At 44.9% G+C, this 24870-nt stretch overlaps 1 protein-coding gene across 3 annotated transcripts in view; it reads left to right on the forward strand.

Annotated features, from left to right (window-relative positions):
- Window positions 1-24651, forward strand: part of PALD1 (phosphatase domain containing paladin 1) — a 108746-nt gene extending 84095 nt beyond the window's left edge. For all 3 annotated transcript variants that reach the window (XM_082222036.1, XM_082222037.1, XM_082222035.1), the window contains exons 19-20: window positions 11817-11972; window positions 24268-24651. In XM_082222036.1, the coding sequence (XP_082078162.1) occupies window positions 11817-11972; window positions 24268-24417 (306 nt within the window). In that variant the 3' untranslated portion in view covers window positions 24418-24651. The remainder of the gene's footprint in view (window positions 1-11816; window positions 11973-24267) is intronic.
- The last annotated feature ends 219 nt before the right edge of the window (window positions 24652-24870 follow it).

The raw sequence follows: 24870 nt of genomic DNA on the forward strand, positions 1-24870 counted from the left end.
TAAGGAAACTTTGCAATAAAATGCAGGCTATTACTTCCACCCATATTAGGTTCATATTGCCTGCTTTTGTGTGGCAAGAGCAATATTTGCCACACAGAGTTGCAAGAGGTGTTTGGTTAGGCACTAGGTGTGTCTTTGGCAGGAGAGCAGCTTGCTGTTGAATAGGCTCCTCATCAGATGAGCACGATTTCCAGGTTGCGTGTGAATTTGGATTAGCTTACTTCATCTTGTCCGGCTTGTTTTTGTTATTGCCAGGGTAATGGAACTGCTGTCTTTTTGTCCAGCAGCTTTACTCCAATCCCTAGCATTTGAATGAAGGCATTAAAAGTTACCCCACACAGGTGGGTTACGACATGTTCCTCCCTGCAGATCCTAAATGGCACATCTTACCTGCCAGTGCTGTACCCTGCAGGCTTTCCGGAAACAGCTTGAAGTCTTAACTTTCTGCACAGGCTTTTTCTTGAAGGAGAGGGCTGAGTTGGTGGGTTTGTTTCCTACTGTTGCGCTAGAGGCTAAATCTCAGTAATTTTGTGTCGACTGCTTCTTTTGTTTTTATATATTACTGTTAACAAGTTTGTTTTTTTCTTTGTTTTTGTTCATCACATTGTGAGCAGTTTCCTCAAGGTTGACTGGTAGTGCCTATACGTGTTTTAAAACCCAGGGGACTCAATGGGAAGAAGAGTTTGGATTTGATATCCCGCTTTATCACTACCCCAAGGAGTCTCAAAGTGGCTAACATTCTCATTTCCCTTCCTCCCCCACAACAAACACTCTGTGAGGTGAGTGAGGCTGAGAGACTTCAGAGAAGTGTGACTAGCCCAAGGTCACCCAGCAGCTGCATGTGGAGGAGCGGGGAAGCGAACCCGGTTCACCAGATTACGAGTCCACCGCTTTTAACCACTACACCATGCTGGCTCCAGTGGGGGTATTGGAGGGGGGAAAGTGTGTCATATGTGTTTCTAAAAGAAACATATTAAATAGATTTCTTTCTTTCTTTAATCCCACTGCCCCAGCAAGAAAATGTTGTAATAGTATTGGAATACTCAGGTACAGTAGGTGAAGAGAAGAAACTCAACTTAAGGACAAGTTTACACAGAGTCTACAGATGAGCATTCAAGCCTCTTGTAAGCCACATAGCTCTGTGCAGATGGCTAATGTTTTCTCAGTGACCCATCTGTCAGTTCCGAGTCAACACCTGGTGGTTTCTTTGACTTGGATCAGCAGAGGAGAATAAGGATCTTGCAGCTATTGTCTTCTTTGCGATCCAAGAAGAAGCTGGAGGGGAGGCTGAGCAACCAGTGGCACTGGCAAAGAGCTAGCAGGGGGCATCGTCAACTGACTGTGGCAGCTGTCATATTTGGTAGCTATTGCAGCCACCTGGAGGCTTCTCAATGTGCATGGGCTCATTCATGGATTCCTCTGTGAACCGGGCAACGGATTTCAGCAGTTGTATTTATTCCGAGCACTATGCAGGGAAACTGGGCTGTCACAGAGCTTATAATGTGTAGCTGGATAATAACTTAAGTGGTAGATTTAGACAGAGAAGTGGATTTGCGGTGGCTTCTAGGATATTTTTTTAGGATGTGGGTTTCTTCGGGGTTTTTTAAAGTAGTGTCCTAAAAATAAAGCTCTAACGGCTTTCTGCATGCTCTATTCAGTTACATAGGACAGAGCTGAATAACTGGTGTCTGTGGCAGTGCTCTGCAACACAATCCTGATCTTAAATTGCTATTGATGGCAAACCTCCTGCTGGGTTTGATTGAGCAATTGATCAGCATCATATTTTGAATGCCTCCTATTGTGCATGCCTGTAGATTAGGTTGCAATGTCATTTTTTCAGTGCCCCCCCTTTAATCCCTGCTGAGTTGGACTTCCACAGCAGGCAAGTTTCCTAAGTTCTAACTAGGAGGGATTCATCCACCCTCCCCCCCCAAAAAAAACCTTCTGCCACACACCAGGACAGACAGGCATAATTAAACGAGAGTTTCTCATTGACATCTGTGTATAACTTTCTGGGAGGATGAACCTGAAACATAATTTGTACATTAATGTCATCTGCTTCCTGTCAGCTTGGATCTCAATTTATATGTAGTCCTCTGACTTTTCCGTTCAAAAAAATGACAAATTGGACATTAGCTCTTTGAATACAGGATATGCTTTATTTATGTAACTTCTTTAAAATTCGCTCACATTTTATAAAATGGGGAGCTGATGTAAGTGAGAAGTACATATAAAGCCCATGTGGCTTTTATTTAATTTGGTTCTATTTTGATGCAAGAAAGGTTGGGTTAACGTAACCACCCACATTTCAGTCAAGCCACAGGCGAAATTTGGGCTGTGGAGGGGGCTTGTTCATACCCACCTCACCTAGGAATTGTCTACACAGGGGGCTGCCTTATCCTTTCGAGAATCTCTGCTCTGGAATTGTAAAGCTCAAAAGAGAACTGGCAGGCTAGCTGGTGAAACCTTGTGCTTTTGATAGGCTTAAACTAGTTTAATGGTGAGATGAAGGCAGGTCAGGAAGTACTGGTAGATTTATAGTTAATCTGCAAGAGTTTATGATTCTCAGCAAATGAACAGTCTTCCTTCTGCCCCGCAAATTAAGTTGTAGACTTCCTGATGTAGCTTAAGGTGCTGATTTCTACATGTTTATTTGCAGCTCCTCTCATCTCATGGCATGGTGGGTTTTGGCTGCACCCCTTGCCACTTGGCTCTGGTTAATAGACCTTAGGGTTTTTGTAGCAAGCGTAAAGTAGATCGTGCAGACCTAAAGTCTCCCCACACTTGTGGTGGACTTAAGTTATCCCCGGCTGCTGTTCAGATCCAGAAAGCTTGGTGGTGCCCTTGTTTCTTCCCCTTGCAAGCAACTCTTTCTCAGCTGTGTCCATCCGAGCTCCATAATAAATATGTTTGCTGAGCCTTTTAGACCATATTCTTAGACTGCAGTAGCCACATCATGTGCCCGTGACTCCTTGGCCTGTGCATACAGGTACATAGTCAAAGATACATAGTCAAACAGACCAGTGGCACATTAATGTTCTCCCAGGTTCCAGCATAGCTTCACCACTCCAGACACCCCAACATTTCTAACCTGACCTATAAAGAGCCAGTGTGGCATAGTAGTTAGAGGGTTAGGCTAAGACATGGGAGACCAGGGTTCAAATCCTCCCACCAGCAGTGAAGCTCACTTTGGCTGGTCATTCACTCTCAGCCTAACCTCCCTCAAAGGGTTGTTGTGAGGGTAAAGAGGGGGATGAGGAGAACTATGTATGTCACCTTGGGCTCCTTGAAGCTGAGAGACATAAATTAAATTAGAGAGAGAGAGAGAGAGTGTACTTCCAGATGAGACCTGAGGTACTGTGTGGGCAACAGACCGACTGTGCCCTTGTTCAGGTAGCACAATAGTATTGCTCCTGCCTGCCTGCTGCTTTCCTAGTCTGCCAGCATCAGGGCACTTCCTTGTGCTGTTGCCTAGGTACCTGTGGTCATGTTCCAGCCCCACTCTTTCGGTCTATATGTACCAGGTACTCATGAGAACAAGGCAGACTTACTGGTTGCAGCACCACGGATAGCTCCAAATGAGCAACTTGCCCTGGTGAAGGCTAGAAGAGAATGGAGGCTTTGTTAAGTCACTTCCTCCAGCCCCCGTTTCCTGAGGTCCAGCCCCTGAACCTAAAGAGATGGTGGCTGTTAAAGAGCCCGACCTCTTGGTCTTCATACAAGCACCTTCTGTGGCCTCCCTTCTGGCATGCTCCCTGCAACTTTCATCAGGTGCTTGATTCTTCCGATAAGTCAAGATCATGGAACAGCATCTGTGCTGGCTCAGGCTCTGCAGGCTCCAGACCACCAGCCTTCGGTTCTGTGAGCACCAACCAGCCTTTGGCTCTGAAACGCCAGCATCAGGAACATGGTCCAAGTCTACCCAGACGTGGCTGTTTCCTCCTCCTCTGAGGCCAAGGCCACGGCAGATTCTTGACTTGGAGCCTAGACTGCAGCTGACTTAACTATGAATCTATCCCAACAATGTGGCCATCTCTAGTTCTAATCCTGCCAGGATTCACACTTCGGCTTCCTATCTACAACCCAGCGATGAGAGGTGACTCCCACCTCCAGGTGCCTCGTAATGGTTTTGCGAAACCTGGCACAGTTTGGCGTCTAGTGTGGTGCTGTGGACACCCGCCAGGCCCACTTTCGCTGTGGCATCCTCCTTCCCCACTTCCATACAACTGTACTGTGTGGCATCTGCAGCTGGAAATGGCCATGCCCCTAACACCTACAGGACTTTGAGACTAGGGCCCCAGGTCGTAGAAAACACAGTTCCCTCATACAGCTGTAGGTACATCTTTTTGCTTTGTTTTCACTTTAAAGCGCTTCTCAGGGGAATGTCTTACCGATACCAATTTTAATCCCCAAATGTAAGCTCTGCATTGGCCTTCTGCCAGGCAAGGAACCCCCAGCTGTTGCAGTGCTGAAAATGCACTGGCTAAAAGCATAGCAGATGGTGGCTGTGTGCCATTTTTCTTGGGGGTTGCTTCCTATCTGATGGCTATAGGCAAGCCAAACTTGCAAAAGTGATGGAAATGCCGTGCTTGGATATGAAGATAGGTTACCTGAAGGAAGCTCATGGGAGTCAATTTTCCTGTCCTGACCTTCCCTCTGTGTTTATCAGTGCCCCCCCCAAAAAGCCTCCCAATTGTGGGTGGGGCTGCAGTCTTGACCAGTGTAGAGATGAGGCTAGGTGGTTGCTGGGAGAGGAAGAAATAGCAGAGAATCAAGTTAGAACCCCAGCCAATCCAAACTTCATCCAAAGATGGAGCAGCCCCCAGCCCAGCTGTCACCAGATAAAACTCTTTGAGTTTTATAAATTCTTTGGTGCTGTAAGGATACATCAAAATGAATGTAGCACACCACAGCAAAAAACAAACACTTGCATAGCAAACCAAGTTACATGACAGATATCACCCGTTGGAAGAAGAGAGCCAATGAGAAGCTTCCACAAATCAAAGGTCTTGGAGCTTCTTGGCACATCCCAACAACTCAGGGCTTTCATTCATCATTGACCTGCTGCAAGTTTCTGAGAGTGCCCATCTAAGATGAGAGGACAGTAAGCATTTTGGGGAGTGACACAGGATGCTGCTGCAAGACAGATGGTGCCAGTTGTTTAGATGACTTCATTGGCCTTAGGTACCATGGAGGATGCAAACCTTGGTGTCCAGCTTATGTGGCATACAGAATAGAATTGTAGAGTTGGAAGGGGACCCTAAGGATCATTCGATCCAACCCCTTGCAATGCAGGGATATGCAGATGTCCTATACGGGAATCAAACCTGCAACCTTGGTGTTATCAGCACCATACTCTAACCAACAGAGCTATCCAGGCTGGCAATATGAAGGTGGCCGTTTGTCTCTTTAGGGGTCTGCTGCCTGCTAACTCCACACTGATTTCTTTGGCTGCGAGTGACCACCTCTGGCCCTGCAGAGTGAAGAGAATAAGCCCTGTTATGTAAAGCTAAGCATTCCTATTTGAAGAGCGGAGAATTTTGTGCAAAATCAACACGCCAGAGCTAATCCAGCTACAGACACCACATTGCCCTGCAGAAACACTGCTGGTGAAACCTATTGCCTCGATTACACTGAAACCCAAATAGAACTTGGGCATTAATCTTCAACCAGCATCTGGAGCCTGTCTAGCTGCATCTGAGCTACTGGCACATACCGCAGCTTGGCTGAGATCATCACATTTTATTCCTTTGTTCTCGCCTCCCCTCCCCTAATATTTCTGGGCCGGGGAGAGTGCTTTTTGAGAAAACAGGCCGAAGTATTGAATAAGCTCTAACTCAAGTAGGAGCTTTCAGCAGCATCAAGTGTGAAGCTTACATGGAAAATATACTGTTCCCTGGAGAAGTTTTTACCAAGCATCTTTATCTTGCTAGTGGATAAGGCATAAAAAGCTACACTTTCCCTAAAGTACTTTTAGAGTGATAGATTGGAGGGCCTCATTGGTAGGGGGAGAAGTAAGGCCCTTACTGGACTGTAATGGCTTCCAGCCCTTTTGAGTAGAGAGAGGGAGATATATAACTTTAGTATGTAGCAGACAGATTGTCTGGTAAGAGAAACAAATGGCTTTAGCAGACAGAAATAATAGTAAGACACTAAGTACAGGCCCTAAATTTTCTCTGTCTGACTTGCCCCCCTTTTTTGGATTCTTTAAATAAATCCTCTAACTTTTCTATTTATAATTAAGTTGTAAGAATCTTCTTTGGGTAGATCTTTTCCCCTGGGCAAGAAAAATCAGCTAAGCACAGAAAATCAACACCAAACTGAACTTCTGTTTACTTTGATCCAAGTTCTATTAACATGTTTTATGCTCAAATGCCGTAGTTTTATGACTGTGGATCAAGATTGGTTTTAACTATGCAGCTACACACACACAGTTCCCTGTTTATTATTTATAGAGAAGATTACTTCAATGCAGGATTTCGCTTCCTCGTCCTTCTGTTCTCATTGTTTGTTGTTTTCGTTTGTTGCTTTTATGGTGCAAATTGTCTCTCTGGTTTTTACACCCGCCACTTAGGGCAGGCTGGTTGAAGAGAAGGAAAGTAATAGTATACACATAAGTAAATCCCCCATTGTAGATTGGAATTGTGTTCCCCAAGTTAATTTCATTTCACACTGTTTAAATGCGGCTGGCTATTTAAATGAATATTGGATAATTTCAGAAGGGGGAACCTTTGGGTTTGGGTGGAATATGGACTCTCAAGTTCAAATCTTCTTAACAGTGAAGCATACTGAGTGTCCTTGTAAGTTCCTTCCTTCTATCCTGAACAAACCCACAAACAAACTTAAGAACGATGGTTTCCTCAACCATTCCCTCTTTTTGAAATATCCCTTCATTATTATTATTTTTTAAATGGTGTTACAGATGGAAGGGAAATTTAATACTTGCATCTGTGTCCCTAAAGTTTGATGCTTTGCATGTCAGAACTGTGCTTTTGCTTAGCACAGAAACCATATTTTTTCCAATGGATTTTCTTCTTGGCATTTTTGTGTGTGTGAAATCGAACCTTTATCACTAGACCCTTTTGAAGCAATAGTGTGCGTTTAACCATGCAGATCCCCAAAAGGCATGTTAAAATACATAGCTGATAGGATATTTGGGTCAGGAAGTGGGTTTTGGGGGGCGGGGAGATGGGTTACCTACACAGCTACACAGAGCATACTACCATAGAGACATAAGGAGTAGTAAGTATTGCTTGGAAGGAAGCAAAGCATTTCTTTGTGTCCATGGAAAGACTTTAAATCTGAACGCATACTGTTCTGTTCTTTCAAGTGCTGAGAAGCAGCTAATGTTAAAGGTTTATGATGAAGTTTAATAAAAAAAGAGAACTTGAGGCTGCACATTTTCAACTTTATTTTTTTTGCTTGGATATAGCCAAAGAAGAATGTCCCAATCATAAGCAGGATGAAATCAAAATCAAATGAGTTAATTGTGACATGTTCTAGGCTGTATAGCACTGTGATTAGCAGCTCACAAATGTTATGCCTAGGAAAAAAATTGAATGGACTGTCCACACATTCCTTGTATTTTTGATGAGAACTTTGGATTTCTTTTTGGACTCCGGTTGATAAGCTTTTCTCTTTGCTGAGAATGAATAACATTAAATGAAGTAAGTGTGACTTCTGAAGGGAAATGGGAATATTTTTATGTGCTGGTTATTTTGGGAAGAAGGGACTTGCAGCAATAGTGAGAAACCATATTCCAAATGCCAACCCATCATATGCCAGAAACCATCAGCCTTTTAAGACCACCAACTTGACTGGGATGTTCTCTAGAGATACCTCTTTGGCAGATCGCATTTCTGAGGTCTCGCCACGTGTAATTAGAGCAGCTTTGGAATGCTGTGAACTGTCATATAAATTGCCTTCCAAAGTCCCTTAACTCTGCCTTAAAATTGATCTAATGGTTTTCTCCTTTTGGTACTGGCACATTTTATCTCATGACAATACAGAGTTTAGTATCACTCTACTTAATCATTTAGTTTTGTCTCATGGATTGTTTAGATCATTTAGCTCATCATAAAAGCTGTGCATTTTTCACAGTCATTGGGGCAGTGAACTGTAAGGAACAGGGCAGAGAAAGAGCAAGCAGATCTTCACTTTGATGTTTAGCGAAGCCAAATCAGAATTCTAAATTGGCAGATAATAATAATAATAATAATAATAATAATAATAATAATAATAATAATTCATACCCCACACATCTGGCTGGGTTTCCCCAGCCACTCTGGGCGGCTTACAGCACATATGAACCCTTCAGATGTCTTCTAAAAGTTGTGTAGTTCTTTATCTCCTTGACATCTGAAGGCAGGGTATCCCACAAGGAGGGCACTACTACTGAAAAAGGCCTTCTGCCAGTTCCATCCCATGTGCCTTTGGGTGACCCAGGTGGTTTACCTGGGATCACTTTATGCCTCAACTCTAGATTAAATATGCACATGCAGATGGCCTTCACAGATTTTGCAGTGGCCACCACTGATTTTTGTACTCAAAGCTTATGTTTTTCCCAATGGCATTCACACATGATTGGCTGCTGGTAATCAGTTGCAGATGATTCAAGGGATGTAAGTCCAAGAATGAACCACTTCAAAAGCTCACCAATTTTCACCAGAACCTATTTCACACTCAATATGTGTAGGAAGCTCTGGCATGAACCATCTTTCTGCAGTTTATTTGAAATTCTGCAATGGAATGGTTGCATACCTCCTGCATTTTTTCCAAGGGCGGCTTCTGCTTGTTTTGTCGTGAGGTTAAAAGCATTGGGAGTGGAGAGTCATGTACCCCGCCTTCAGCTCTGCGGAGAAAAGCCAGGATATATATATATATATATATATATATATATATATATATATGCTTTCGTAGATTTTCACGGGTACAGGAATGCAGGTTTTGGTGTCTTCGGGTGTCTTCCCGTGTAAGAGTCGGGGTGTCTGGGCGACGTTTCGACGAGGTCTCACTCGTCATCTTCAGGCTGGTGCTTTCGGCTTCTTGTTACTGGAACAGAGCACCAGCCTGAAGATGACGAGTGAGACCTCGTCGAAACGTCGCCCAGACACCCCGACTCTTACACGGGAAGACACCCGAAGACACCAAAACCTGCATATATATATATATATATATATATATATTGCCAGGATATACATCTATATATGTGTATGTAATAAATAGATGAATTTACCAAAAAAGGAAATTGGCAATAAAAGTGGAAAATGAGGAATAGCAGCCAGTGAATAATGTTGTGCTGGAGACAGATGAAACACAAGGAATTAGTCCAAATGGATCAAAAGTACCAGCCCAAATAAAATAATTACCAGCTCCGCTTCTCTCACACAAAGGTTAATCAATCTGTAGTCAGGAAGAAAGAAAAAGAACTATTTTATAAAAATGTTCTGCTTGGTTGCCTGAATACAATTCTTACTCACCACAAACGAGTGGCTGTTTACAAGATTGCTGAAATATAATGATTTAAAAGCCAGGCAGAACTCGGGGCAGATAGACACTGTAGTGGAAGAAGGCCCTGGCAGCCGTTTGAAACGGGGGAAGTCACAGTAAGATCAGGTTGCTACTAATAATGAGCTTCATGTCCTCTTCCTCCGATTCTTTATGATAATATTCTGGCAGCTATCCCGCAGGTCCATTAATTTTTCAAGACAAGAGATCACAGACTAACAGTTCTGTTTTGGATTCTTAAAAGTTGTTGCATTGCAGTGCTGCAGTTGGAATATATATATGTTTGTGTGTGTGTGTGTGTGTGTGTGTATATATATATGTGTGTGTGTATGTATGTTGCACGTGTGTTTAATTAGAACGAAATGTCTCTTGAGCGTCTGGGTTGTTGCCAGTTTGGGTAGCTGTCAGTGGAGCCTGCTTTCCAGCTGTGCCGAGTCTGAGTCCAAAATTTGGTCAGTTTGTTAGCATTTGGAATACTGCAACTTCCATCGGCTGCGTTCCCGCCCGCTCGCCTCTCCAATTAATATTTGCAATCTAAACAAAGCGATGTTTAAAACTGAAAATAGTGGCGTGTTGTGAAATTCTGCCAAATCAAAACAAGGAAATAACGGCAGCGTTTGCCGCTGTTTGCTGTCGTTTATTTACTGGGATGCTTTGGATGCAGTTAAAAGCAAGTTAAGTTGCGTCTAAACCCTGAATGAGCGAAGTGTTAAAAGAGGAGTAGCTGACTTTTCTAAACTGTTGTAGCTGACAGTCCTATGCACATTGATGCAGAAGAATGCCCCACTGAGCCCAGTGGGGACTTAATCCTTGAGAAAGATGTGTAGGATTGCAGCTATAGGGTGTTAGTTAATGGCCCTGTTTTCTCAAGCCCTCAGGTTCTTCCTTTCCAGTTTTGTGGTGTTTCTATTCTATGAAGCTTTAATTGGTGTTTTCTACTTATAGCAAAGTAGCTGCTTAAGAGGTCGTTTTGAACTGGAAGATGGCTGGTCTCTGTGTTTGGCCAGAAACTATGAATAAAACCCCTAACACACCTCAGGCTTCTACCTCGGTCGGCCTGCTGTTGTGTGGTCATGACTCAGTTGAGGTCAAGGCAGGGACAGACGGTAGGAGGGGACTAATTCTTGGTCACCACAGCCTTTCAGGAATAGAAGCACTATATAAAATAATGGCACCGTTTATAGCTTGGTGTGTGTGTGATTTATTTTTTTTAATGCACATGTGTACGTGAAAGTAGATGCATACAATACTGCTTTAAAAAAACAACACACTTATTTCGGAGGGGTCTTTGTGTTTAAAAGAGGAAAGCGTTTGCCTTAATGAGAGCCTGGGCTGCCAAGTTTAAATGCCACCCTGTTTTAGCCACCTTCCAAACACTGCCGGTTCTCCTGGCATGAGAAGCAGGTTCATTCTAAGTTGACCGCAGACAGAGTCTTCAAGGGAAGTTTCCCACAATACAGTCCCCCCACCACATGGTTGCAGAAATTGCCGTGTGTGTGTTGGGTATGTGTATGCATCGATTTTTAACATTTGCAAGTCTCTTCCCACACCAGCCCCATTGTCCCTTTAGTAGCCTTTGGATAATGTGCAGCCCTGGCCCGAAGGAGGTTCTCCAGATCACCAGGCTACTGCTGGCAAGGTGGTTTTCCATGCTTGGCACACCGCTGTGTGAATCAGTTTGTGAGCTGCTTCCATAGAGGGGCTCCCGTGACTGAAGCATCCCACAGTGATCTTAAATGTCAAAGAGGAACTAGGGTTGAAAAAAACTACATAGCAGCAGGCCCAGCCTTTCATTGAAATGCCACAAAGTACCCCGCTTTGGGTGGCAGGTCTTAGGGTGGGTGACTCTTAATTTCCTTCCATTTGTGGTCTTCAAAAGCAAAGTCCACTCCCGACCCCCAAAGAAAACCAAAGCTCCCCAGTCTATGGTGTTGAAGTTGGGCTTCAGGTGCAAAAGTATTTAAGGCCCTAGGGTCTTACCCAGCCCTACCCTGGGACTCAGTCTACGACCTCCTGAATGCAAAGCATGAGCTCCACCAAAGAGCCCTTCGCAACCTTTCTATGGCACTCCTCCCATCCGACGGGCAGCTTCAGAGCTCAACCTCCTAGCACAGGAAGGAGGAGCCACGCCACTGCAGCTCTCATTCCACCACGGTCATGTCAGAAGCAGCATTTCCTTTGATAAAATGCAAGGTGGCCTGCCCTAGTTTTGGGACTTGCAGGGCAGTTCTGCTGTCTAGTGTTGGCCCTTAAGCAATTGTATTATTATTATTACTATTTATTATTATTATTATTACTATTATTTTCAGGGGAAAACAGCTAAAGAGGAGAAGGAGATGCGGACATTGCAGCTGAGGAGCCTCCAGTACTTGGAACGCTATATCTATCTCATCTTGTTCAATGCATACCTGCATTTGGAGAAAAAGGACTCCTGGCAGAGGCCTTTCAGTGTTTGGATGCGTGAGGTAAGCACTTTTCCAACACCATTCGCTTCTGGCTGTGCCAAACAATGCCCTGAAAAAGCCCAGATATTAATTTGGAAGGAAGCATGCCGACATGTATGCTTTTGTCTGGTGAGCAGCTCGCCATTCAAACAATTGCAAAGTCATTATTGTCATTATCCTGCCATTTGCCTGCGATGCGACACTGGTCATCTCTTCTGTTATAGACAAACCACTGAGTTGCTAACTCCAAATGCTAAGCACTAACACTAGCCGTTTAACAGATGTTGAGATTTGTAAAGGTCGCTGATTTGTTTTATTACGTTTTGAACTTGCTGGGTGTTTTCCCAGCCCCTGCTGCTTAATTGTCATCCTTATAAAAAAAAAAAATTGCAGCCATGCTTTTCAGTATGTAAAAAAAACGATCGCCGGAGAGAGCTAGATTCTAACAAAATCATAAGTTGCATGAAAGTGCTGTGGAAATATTGTTTCTGTTGTATATCCCACGCACTCTTATTTAAGTCCAAAGCGCAATATTTTTGCTCAGCTGGATTGACTGCAGTGATCTCGACTGCTGTAGGATCGGGATGATGAGATGGTTATTAGGCTGTCGGGAGACCCATTACCTTAAATGTCTACATTGTATGTCTGTTCAGTAATGGTGCAGTGGATGGTGACCTATATGGGAACAGCATTTTAGGGTCTTTGGGTTTTGTTTCCCAAGCCCACATTTCTGCCCTCTCAGTTTCACCAGTTGCTCATAGCTGCTGCTAGCGGTTCACCCAGCTGTCGCAAAGAGCTTTCTCAGCCTTCCACCCCACCCATCATCACGCCATGCGCTGGAAAAAAAATAAAAGCACAGCAAACACAGCCTGCTGCCGTTGCATTCCTTCTGGATTGATTCCCATGGAAAACAGCTGTTTTTGTATTTTATTATTATTTTTGGTTCATTGTCCTCGGAGTATCTTTTTATTTAGTAAGCATATTTGGCAGAGAGCAAGTCTCATCTGAGCGGCTTCAGTTGACCAGGAGCCATCGAAATGCTCTGGCGGCAGGCTCACAGCTTCAGCAGGACCTAGCTCTTGGTCGGCCAGTAGATCTGTGAGAGCACCACTTTGAGGGGAGAGTTGCTGAAGGAACCTACAGCCCCATCTTCCTCTCCCTGGAGTCCACATGCTTTGGGCCCCTCTTGGGAGCAGCCACAGTTCTGCTCTTGGCCGCTCCAGCTAAAAGGATGGAGGCAAGCTATTCATGGATGCATAAACAGGGTTCTTGACTTCATTAGGTAGGGATGCACACCTGGCTCCTGTTTCCATAGATCAGGGTGTGTGCTATCCAGACCTATTCCAACAGAAACCAAGAGGCAACTTCATCCATTACTTAGGTTATTATTTACATGTCATTAGTTACCTGGGACGCGGGTGGTGCTGTGGGTTAAACCACAGAGCCTAGGACTTGCCGATCAGAAGGTCGGCGGTTCGAATCCCCGCGATGGGGTGAGCTCCCATTGCTCAGTCCCTGCTCCTGCCAACCTAGCAGTTTGAAAGCACGTCAAAGTGCAAGTAGATAAATAGGTACCGCTCCAGCGGAAAGGTAAACAGCGTTTCTGTGCGCTGCTCTGGTTCGCCAGAAGCGGCTTAGTCATGCTGGCCACATGACCCAGAAGCTGTATGCTGGCTCCCTCAGCCAATAAAGTGAGATGAGCGCCGCAACCCCAGAGTCATCCGCGACTGGACCTAATGGTCCCTTTACCTTTACCTTTAGTTACCTGCTAACTTAGTCTTCGAGTCTTCAAGACCAGTGTTCTTCAACCTCAAAAGTTGTTGTCCTGCAGCTCCCATCTTCCCTGACCATTGATTAAGCTGGGTGGAGATGATGGGAGTTGTGGTCAGACAAAATCACAACACAAATTTTAAAAATTTGTTAAGAATAAGATCAAAAAACTTCACCATAAAAAATATACCATACTTTTCTGTGTATAAGACGCCCCCTATTTTGGGGGACTCAAATTTAAGAAAATGGGGGGGGGGGTGGCACAGAGTTGTTGAGCTTTTCTGGGGGGGTTGCCAAAAATTGCTCACCCGCATGTGTCGCAAAATCTGCCTCCCGTCTGCCGTCTGTACCATCACCGGCAGAAGCTGCCAATCTCCTGCCCAACTGCCGCAGCGTCAGACAATCAACACCTGCCATTGATGCAGCAACCAATAACACGCACAATAGCTGCTGACAGCTGTGGCAGCAGCCAATCAAACGTCCACCCTATGCACTATCCATGTATAAGATGCCCCCACTTTTTAGCATGATTTTTGAAGGGGGGGGGGAAACATAGTTTTATACATGGAAAAGTACGGTAATACATGAAAAAGGGATACTGCAATCCTATAGTGGGGTAGCGGGGAGTGTTGTAATGCCAGGAAAGGAAGGTGCAGAAAGCAGGGGAAGATAGGTTAATCAGTGGAACAAACAGTTTAGCTTCACCAAGCACTGCATGGAAAATAGAAGCCAAATATATTGCCCCACATGATGACAGGTATGCCTTTCTGTCCCCAGTGTGTCATTTTTGGAATGCTGTCAGTGCAGAGGAGTAAGTGGAAAGGAGGCGTTTTAAAAGCAGCTATATGTCCTGGTCAATATGGATGTTTCAATCAGTGTACTGACACGGAAAGCACCCAGTTTTTAAATCACCCGTGGAAATGCTTCATCTGAGCTTTCCCCGACCCTCCAGATATTTAGATGCTGTGCCTCTGCCATGTGTGACCCAAATGAAATAAAATAGCTAAGGGCCAGTTCACATACTAAGCCACCTCATCTAAATTCCCCACTGTATCCAGTGAACTTTGCATGGCATGCAGTGGAGGAGCAGGGGGGGACATTCCTTTTTCTCCAGTTCGACTGATTCCACCGGTAAATACAAATGAGCAGGTATTAACAAACAGCTTAGTGAGGACTGCATGCAACCGCTTGTCTGTATCATCCTGCCGAGTGGTGAGGAGTGCATTGTCACATGCTCATACCTCATTAGAATCTGGGAAGCAGTAAAATTTTGGGTTTCCCCACTGATACTTAAGTGTTCACTGGAAAGGGGAACTGGTAGCCTCATGCTTTGGTGGGGGGCAGCTTTCCAAAACAAAGTGGACTGGGGATTTTCTAGGGAGGACAGAGTACAGAATAGTAGCCTAGTATTTGAGTGCTGGACAGAGGAAGGATTAGATCAGATAGTCCTATGACTATCAGGACAGCTGGCAACCCGGAAGAATTTCCTCTCTGCAGGTTGAAGAATGCATTAAATATTTGAGGAGCTGAACAAAAAGGAGATCTGAATATCAGACACCATCCAGAATAGCTGCAAGATGGTTGCTCTTAAGTTGCATTGCGGCAGAGGGTGGGATTCTGCATTGCTGCTTGCCAAGTGGAATGATTGCCCTTCTTTCCCTCCTTTTGCTGTTCTGGGCTCCTCCTGACCCCACAGGGTCAATGGTGGGGGGCACACAAGGGAGGGGAGGGAAGCCCCAGTGCACAGGTGGAAGTCCTTGCACAGGATGAAGCATGTTAGGAGAAACCTTCCCAGAATCTCCATAGTGCTGCTGCCTTAGAGTGAGTCATTCAGACAGGAGACTGAGGGGCCTCATTGACCTTTTTGTTATGTTTAAAGCCACCCATTTTGTGCTTAAATAGAAAAATTTGGGGTTGAAAGAAGCCACGCAAATACATCTAGGCATTTTGCCCTCTCTGTCTCATGCTGCTACCCTGTCATGTTCTCCCCTCCAAATATTGGTCTTGTTTAGTGCTTCCTCCTTGACTGCACTCCCAGTTCCGTTCTCTGTTTTGCGCTCTCTCTCTCTCTCTCTCTCTCTCTCTCTCTCTCTGTGTGTGTGTGTTGTGTGTTTGTGCCTCCCACATGGTTGTCCTTTCCTGGTTTATCCAGAACTCCCACAAATACTATTATGTTTTTTCTCCTGCCAGTCTTTGAAAAGGCACCTCAGTTTCACACATCCAAGATCTAATTTTGTCCTGGAGAGAAGGAATTGTGGTTTGTCCATAGATGAACTCCCTGCTATTTCTCTGTTTTGCTCTCCCACTCTTTCACGCAAGCAGCTTAGAGAAGATGGAATATCGTTGTGTTAACCTGTCAGGGCTAACCTGCTACACTTAGCAGCTAAAGAAGATAGGTGTGTTTTGAGTGATTCTTGTTCGTCTCTGTCTCTCTCTCTCTGCTCCTCCAGGCTGCTGGTTTTCTTGCAAGTGTATTCTGCAACATCTCATCGATGAAATGAGAGAGTATTAGTGGTGGATTTATACTGGACCGTCCACACCTCATTCCGCTTTCTTAGTTGTTCTGCGTTGCTTCCTTGGTCTTACTGGAGGGGCAGTCTTGTGCTATAGTGCAGCAAAGGTGGAACAAAAAATAAACCAAAGCGTTCATGGTGCTATGGTGTCAGGAAGTTATGAGGACATACACTGACTGGAAATGAAACTGTTTGTCCGCGCCAAAACTTGCAGACACAGTGTAAAAAGTGGGATCACATATAACCTCTGCAGTATCCTCCTGAGCACAAATCATCATGAATGCATAATAAGAAGGATGTCTGGAGGGACTCCAAATCATAGGCATCTTCAGAAGTCCCTTTCTGAACATCAACAAGAGCAACAAAAGGCTCATAAAATACACTTCAGAAATTAGGATGGTTTAATTTCCTGGACATCGTCTGGACCTCTGCAAAAAATCAGTCTGTAGGATTGGACCCCCTATTTCTGGCATGCAGCTATGATGCCCTCTAGAACAAACTTTCTCAACATTGGGTCCCCAGATGTTGTTGGACTACAGTTCCTATCATCCCTGACCGCTTGTCCTGCTAGCTAGGAATGATGGGAGTCGTAATCCAACAACATCTGGGGACCTGAGGTTGAGAAAGGCTGCTCTAGAAGCTTTTAATCCTTACTTTAATTTGTGCTGCAAATGTGTCATGCTGTGAAAAAGCCTTGTCAGTTTCTCCTGCTTCGAATAACAGAAGTCAAATTAATATTGTCCACTTGCAGCATGGGGGGGGCAGGGATGGAAAGAATGGGGGAAGGGGAGTGAAATCTGCACTGCGTCCTTTCTAGCACAGAAGTGTGCATCTACCTCTACACTTCTCCAAAATAATACAGCTTCATTGTCACTTGCTGAGAGACTCTCAAAAAGGGGGGAAATGGGCGCATTTGACTTTTTGGCATTTGCCATTTCAGTTAAGAGCCTGTGTACCATATCCCAGGACTAGATCTCAGGCTGCTTTCCTTTCCCATATTTTCTTCTTCTTGCCCCCCTTTGAATCTTCCTACCTCTTCATCATTCTACCTCTTCCTTGCCACTTCCTACCAAACTTTCAACCATGTCCTACTTTTTGTTTGTGGTGCATGGGAAGGGGGCGGGGCGGAAGACGCAGAGGAAAAGGCAGTTCTGCCCTTGTTGTAAGAATGTATGTGTGTATGTATGTACCGGCATGTCATGGCTCCCTATTGTTTCCAGCTCTGCTCTTTCCACAAGTGAGGTTTCGTAGTGTCTGTGGCTTGGCGAATTAATCTCCATGCGGTTTGGTCAGATGGACATACACAGAAGGGAATGGAATTCATGTGCATTCTTCACAGATTACAGCTGATTCATCAGCTCTCGCCACTTCGATGTGCTATTTTGCTCTTCTCTCTTTGCTGAAGAGAGCTTAGTGACAGCAAGAGGGGAATGTTGTTGCTGGATAAACCTGGGGTGCTGGTGAGGATTGCAAGAGGAGACGTTAAACTCTCTCCCAGACTCCCCTACCTACAGTAATGCCTGCATTTTTTTGGCAGCTTGTGCCGAGAGACCAAAGTGTGAACACATCTTTCAAGTTTTCCTAGGCTGCATCCCTGTACACAGGGGGGGGGACTGGCTTTTGAATTAATACGTACAAGATTGCACTGTGAAGAGTACTGTTTTCTTGACAGGTTTTGTAATCTATTTTACTTCTTTTTGCATGAGACAGTTGTGCACAACAGAGTGTTTCTCTGGTACTGTAATAGAGAACAAGAAATATCCATTAACACTCCCCAGATTCCACATGTATCTGAAAAACTCATGCATGTTTAAAGCATGGCATACAGACTTCCATCTCAAGAGGATGTAGTCTTGCCATTTGTCTTAGAAGTAGGTTTCCACCTAGGGGAATATTTCTCCTCCTTTGTGTCTGCCTTCTGCTTAGGTAATGTATCCTTGCAGGTACATCGTTCTACTTTAAACAAGCCACGCTGCTTCCTTACCCACAAAACAAGTCCATTGCAAAGAAAGTTGACCCCCTTCTCATGCCCACTCTTCTCCAGAGACAGTGAATTATTTTGGTGTGAGGTGGCATGGTGGTTCTGTAAATCTCCGAAGAAGCAGGATAGGGAGCCATGTCCCTATATTCAAAGCTTGGCTGAGTTGCTCTTCCCAGGGGATGAGGTCATGTTGAGGAAGTGAGGGAGATCAACTGCAATCCATTGCAGTGTTTGCCACCAAGGCACAGAGTCCCCCTGTTTTCATTCATAAGGTATCAAAGCTGTCCCTTGAAAAGCACCCTCCTTCACCCTATTATTCCCAGGCACAAAAGGGTTTTCGAGGCCTTTCATTTCATTGGACCTTTGGCCTTCCCTCTCTCGTTTTTTTATCAGACCTCTGCCTGTGCTGTGGTTGCCCCAGCGCTGCAACTTGAAAGGCTTTGTAGAGCCAGGGTGGTCCCCTCATCCATCTCTCGCCCTCTCTCTCTCCGTTTGGAAATGAGAGCTTTTTGTGTGCATGAGAATGGGAGAGGCCTGGAGAACTGTTGGCCGATAGAGCACCATCTCTCTCTTTTGCTCCCGCAAAAAGGAACCTTCCGAGGCATCCCTCTGCAACAAATTAACCCTCCAATTAGCCTCTTTGGTAAGAGACGCAAACGACAGCTCCATGTTTTACGTGACAGGCATGATTATACAGGTGTGCTGATGCAGCTCCAGAGTTTCCTGAAACCAGTATGGAGAATGTGGGTGACATCTCCCATGTTTGCAGATACCCATAAACATGCACCTGGAAACCAGTTGGAAACCATGATCAGGCAGCAGTTCTCAAACGTTTTCCCTTCCACCCCAACCACTCTGAAATAGTTGGGGGTCTTCCCTTGTTTGCCTTCCATGCCAGCATTGTGATCAAACCATCAGCATGTTATGAAAATCATGGGTGTCTTAAGCCAGGCCACTAAGAAGAGCCCTATATGAGGGGAGGTTGTGGAGCAGAAGGGGCCTGTGGATCACAGCTGAGAACCTCCAAGCGATTTCAGAAGGTGTACATATGCTTGCCAGTTTAGGACAACACCTTGCAGCAGATGAAGTGGTCCTCTCTACAAAGGCTTGTGCCGTAATCATTTGTTAAGCCTTTTCAGGTGCCAGGCGGCTTGTTAAAAGAATAATTCTGGAACTCTAAATCTGTCTGCGTATGGAGGAAGATACAAATTTCTTATTGGAAAAGCCGGCGTGTGTCCTGTCTCTTTGACTGCATGTTTTAAAACTCAAGCGAGGCAAAGTCAAAATGAAAAAGAGGATTCCAGTTACTGTTACCAAGTCTGCTGATCTTTGGATCAATGATTGGCAGCTCCTAGGCCAAATCTGGCCTGTACGCCAGTTTCTGAGAAGTAAAAGAAGGGTGTGTGGAAGGAGCGGCGGCAGCTGCAGCCTTGTGAAAAAGAAACTAAGAAGCTGCTTTAGACTTTGCGAGATTATTAGTGCACCTAGTCCAATATTGTCTTCTCCTAATAGGTAGTGGGGTCTTTTCCATCGCCACCTGCCTGAGATCATTGTCACTGGAGATGCCAGGAATTGAACCAAATACATTTTGCATACAAAGCATGTACTCCCCACCCCCGGCTCCTTTTGGAGAAAGGGTAGGTGCAGAAGATGGAGTAGGAGGTCTGATTTTTTAAAAAAAGTAGCTGCAGGTTGATTTGGTAAGCTGCGGTTGCAGAATGCAACCTTCCATTGAATTTCAAATGTTGTATTGCTTGGAATATAGACCACCCTCTGAAATGAGATCACAGCTTCTCTATCCTAGAAGAGTGTGGTTATAGGCCACACTCGGGTTCTTTTACAAGCCAGATTTCTTGGGGGGGGGGTCGGGGAGAGGAGCGTAGCCTGTGTTCAGACCAATATGTCATTCACTGAATAGTCCCCAAAGAGCCACCTCCTATTTCAAAAGAAAGGGTGTTTGCATGTTTCGAAACGCCCCTTAGCATGGGCAACTGCACTGCAAATGTAGCTCCGGTGGTAAAAAATAAAATTAAAAAATGAGTGGAATTGCACAACAAAAGTGCCACGATTCAAAATAACCGTTCGGTGACGGGAGAAGGTGAAAACTGTGCAGACGGAGGAAAGCGGTGTGGGTGTCGGAACGGGCTCATTTTATCGGTGTCCTTGAGACAAGCCTCTCTCCCTCTCCTGTTTGTGTCAACTCTAAGTGGGGAGTCGCTGACTGGTGTGTGATGGGAAAGCCTCGGCTCCTCTCCGTCTCAATTAGCTTTGCTAATTCATATTGGCATGTTTGATCTCTTTGGTGAGAGATGAAAGGGGCACCTGCCAAATGCGGTTACAATCAGAGCCCCGGCCATTCTTGGTTGAAGGGACTTGCTGGAAAACGACATTCACCCCGCATGCATGTCTGGGGCGGGGGGCGGGGAGGAAGCGCTGGAGGGGAAATGAAAGGGGGGGGGACGTTGCTGGCGTCCCATCGATGTACAGCATGAAGCGGAGCAGGAGAGAAGGAAGGAATATTATCTGCACGAGCTCACTTCATGCTTGGTTAGAAAGCAGAATGGAGCTGGAATGTGCTCTGTTGCTGAACTGAGATAAGTCAAAGATGGTGGCCCTTGTTTATTTCATTCCCTTAGGGAAGAAGGCTCAGCTTCACTCTTTACTCCTTGAGCAAGTTTCCTTGAATCAGGAAGGCTCCATCGCTCCATCTTGTAGATCCCACACCATCCAAGGGAGTTTGTTGCACCAGGAAACTGATCGAATAATGTTTAGACTTCTAGGAATACTGAGAACAATGATAAGCACTGGGAGTTCTAAGCCCTGCTTGGTGCTTCCTGATTCATCAGTAACTCACCACATGGTCCACCTTGAAGCCTAGGAAAGGTGACTTTTTAAAAAAAGAAACAAACATGTTGACTTACAAAATGCAATTCCTGGTTTGTTTGTTTTTTAAGCCTTTGCCCATCATTTCAAACACCAGTCACTAGATGTTTGCAAGAGTCAAATTTGTAAAAGCTGCAGTTTCTTCCGTAAAATAAAGAGCACCCACATGAAGAAACCTACAGACTGCTAAATTAAGAACTTCTCAACCATTAAATCAAAAGATAAGTTAAACTTATTTCTTTTTTTAGAAAAAGAATTCGTTTGTTCTAATTAATACAGAGGGTTTTGTAAAAAATATTCTATTAAAAATTAATAATGTATGCACATTACATAACAAAAAAATCCAGAAAAAATGAATACACGTGGAGCAAATTTATGTAAGTGTTCCCTATAAAATACATATGTTGTCCTGCTTCTAAAGAAATTGATGAAAAAAGATGTTTCTATATGTGTTACATCACAATGTTTATCTAATAGTAGTCAGGCTGAAAAATAGTTTTTCTATAAATTTGTTATACAATGAAAGAATGACAAACCGTCTCCAAACATCTCTCCACAGAGAGGTATGAGTCAAAGGAGAAGCCCAATCATGTTCTTTGTTAGCCGCAAATTTTATAAAGCAAAGACAGTTCTCATGAACTACCCCTTTCTTTCTAGGACCACGGCCTCTTTGTTATTTGCTTGGCCAATTTCTCCATTATCACTAGACACAGGGGTTAACATGAGGTTATGAGTCAATCTTAGTGGGCCAGACGGTTAAAAGTTTTTTCACCACACTACCTTAACAGGAAGGCCCTCCTGAAGGAAGGAAGAGCTTCTGGCTATGAGCAAACGGTCCCAAATAGATGGGCCAAAAGTTATTTAAGCCACATTTGATTTGATAATGCTTAGAAATTTCTGCTAACCCCAGCAGCAAACATGTTGACGTCACCAAAAGCAGCCTTTGCCAAGCTGCAACCCTCCAGATACTTTCAGCCACAGTTCCCATCGGGGCCAGCTGTGACATGGCTGCACTGCCTGGGGCTGATGGGAGTTGTAGTTCAAAACATCTGGACAGCACTTGGCTGGCAAAGGCTGCTCCAAAGAAAGCGAGCATCCATGCATGCATTGTTCGACTCTAGGCCTTGTCCTTCTTTCGACATTCCTATTCCCCATTTTGACTAAGCTTGCATTAACATGAGGAATGTATTTCCAAGACTCCATCCTGTATCCAGGTCTCGTATGTAATCTCTTACATTTCAAAAGCAAACAGGCTTGCAAATGGGAAAGGCAAACGCTAATGGAGCTAATGGAGCAAGATTCGTAGCCTTAGATGAACTATTCTAATAGGTAAGCATGGATAAGGGACGCGGGTGGCGCTGTGGTTTACCACAGAACCTAGGGTTTGCTGATCAGAAGGTCGGCGGTTCGAATCTTCGTGGCAGGGTGAGCTCCCGTTGCTCGGTCCCTGCTCCTGCCAACCTAGCAGTTCGAAAGCATGTCAAAGTGCAAGTAGATAATTAGGTACTGCTCCGGCGGGAAGGTAAACTGCGTTTCCATGCGCTGCTCTGGTTTGCCAGAAGCGGCTTAGTCATGTTGGCCACATGACCCGGAAGCTGTACGCCAGCTCCCTCGGCCTATAGAGCGCGATGAGCGCCGCAACCCCAGAGTCGGCCACGACTGGACCTAATGGTCAGGGGTCCCTTTACCTTTACCAAGCATGGATAATGGTGAAAATAGATTCTGCAGTGAATCCCAGTTGATTGGTCATCTGAAAGGTGCAGTATAATTTGTTAATTCTTAGGGTGGAAAATAATGGAATAGTCTCTCTCTCTCTCTCTCTCTCTCTCTCTCTCTCTCTCTCTCTCTGTGTGTGTGTGTGTGTGTGTGTGTTTAACTAAATCTATTTTCATACCACTGATAGATAGCATTTCCTTATAATACATTTTGTACTGCTTGGAGTCATTCTCTGTCAACTGAAGGTTATGAATGGATGGGCAGTTGGGGTGGGGGTTATGAATGAAAGTTTCAGGGAAATAGTGTGGATTATGCCTTTCTGGAGTGCTTGGGTAGGATGTTCTGGCTTAAGAACAAGCATGGAGAGGAACACAAACAAAGCAGATGTTTGCCTAATCTGCTGCTGCAGCAGAAGTAGATGAAACATACTCTGAACGAGTCTCTGGGCTCTCCTCTTGCATGTATCTGAAGTGGGTCAGGGAGACATCCCAGGTGTTCCAGGAGCAGCAGTTCCTTAGGTTTTATAACCCATCACTCCCCCCTTCCTCGCAGCCTCCTTAATGACTCCTATGCATTTCTGTTGTGAAATAACTTCATAAAGGCAAGAGCATACATTTCCCACAATCTGAATTTCATGTGAACACAGAGAAGGAAACAGATGCATTCGTGTTTTCTCTCTAAGTGTAAAGCCAATTTGAGGTTTTCTGGCCATTAGTTCCAGCACATTTTTTTCTAGAAAAATAGAACCGATTAGGGTGGTTGTCCAAGCTTGATTATATATATATATGCTTAAAGGTGATGTGGCAGAAGGGAGATAGAAATACTTTAAATGAATAAATGATAGCACAGAGGTGCAGGGGGAAGTCTCAATAGCCAGAAGGGAAAGGATTTCAGAATAACCTACGAATTGCTCATTTTGTATGAAGCCCCATCCCCTAGGCTAGGGAGCCCCTCCTCTATAGGACAAAACCCAAGATGGAGTGCAGAAGTGATGCTTGCAGGAAGCACCTGCGAACGCTAGCCATATTGAATTGGAGCAGGGTCTAGGTGTGCACACAATCAGTACTTACCTGTCTGCAGACACGTCTGAAATGGAAGGAAAATACGGCAGTGTTCCTCAACATGCCGCTAACGATGCATACAAGCAGTTCTTGCAAGAGCTGCAAAGGACATTTTAGACCATTCCTCCTTTCCTGCCCTCTGCAAATGACTTTGCTGTTGCTCCCCAGAGAACCAGAGTTGCCTTGCTGTTCCTTGCCACCCCCCACCCCCCATATGCTGGTCATTTATTTAGGATGTCGTCTCATCCCGTCCCCTGTCCCCCCCACGCTGCAAAATGTGGACATAATGTGGCATGCCACTTCTGCAATGTGGACACTTGCTCACCTGTATACATGGAGGAATTTAAGCGTATATTTCCCTCCCTCCTTTTCTTTCCCCTCCCTGCTTCCAGGTAGCGGCCAAGGCTGGCGTCTATGAGATCCTGAACCAGCTGGGTTTTGCCGAATTCGAGAAGCTGGAGGACAAGCCGCTCTCCCAGCTTCGCTACCGCTGGCAGGAGCAGAGCCAAAGTTCCCTGCCGTTCCGGGGAGAGTTTGTTTAGGACCTGGCCTTTTCCAAAGCACAGTGAGGATCGCAGCGCTTCTCCCCACGCGGCCGCATCACTCTCTTTGCTTTTCCAGGTGGATTTTTTTAAAGACTTTTTTTTATATATAAATATAATGTGGAGAAATACATCTTCAGGGAGGACTGTGAATTGAAGAAGACATTAAGCTGCCTTGAAGACGTTTTCGTAGGGTTCGTTCAGACACAATAAAAATAAATTAAGATAACTGCAGACGAGTATCGAGGCAAGTGGTGTGTCCTTCCCTCTCCCTCCCCCCAAAGTCCCTCCCAAATGGGAGCTGTCCTGCCTTATTTTTACCCCCACCCCCAAAGACTTTTATCCCCTACAGGTCTGTTGTATACTTAATGTGCTAAATAATATGCATGTGCAGGAAAAACATATGTGGCATTGCTGCGTTTGGAAGTGGACAGTTTGGGATCGTTTCGTTCT

This window comes from Podarcis vaucheri, assembly GCF_965113315.1.
Source record: "Podarcis vaucheri genome assembly, chromosome: 5".
NCBI classification, from domain to species: domain Eukaryota; kingdom Metazoa; phylum Chordata; class Lepidosauria; order Squamata; family Lacertidae; genus Podarcis; species Podarcis vaucheri.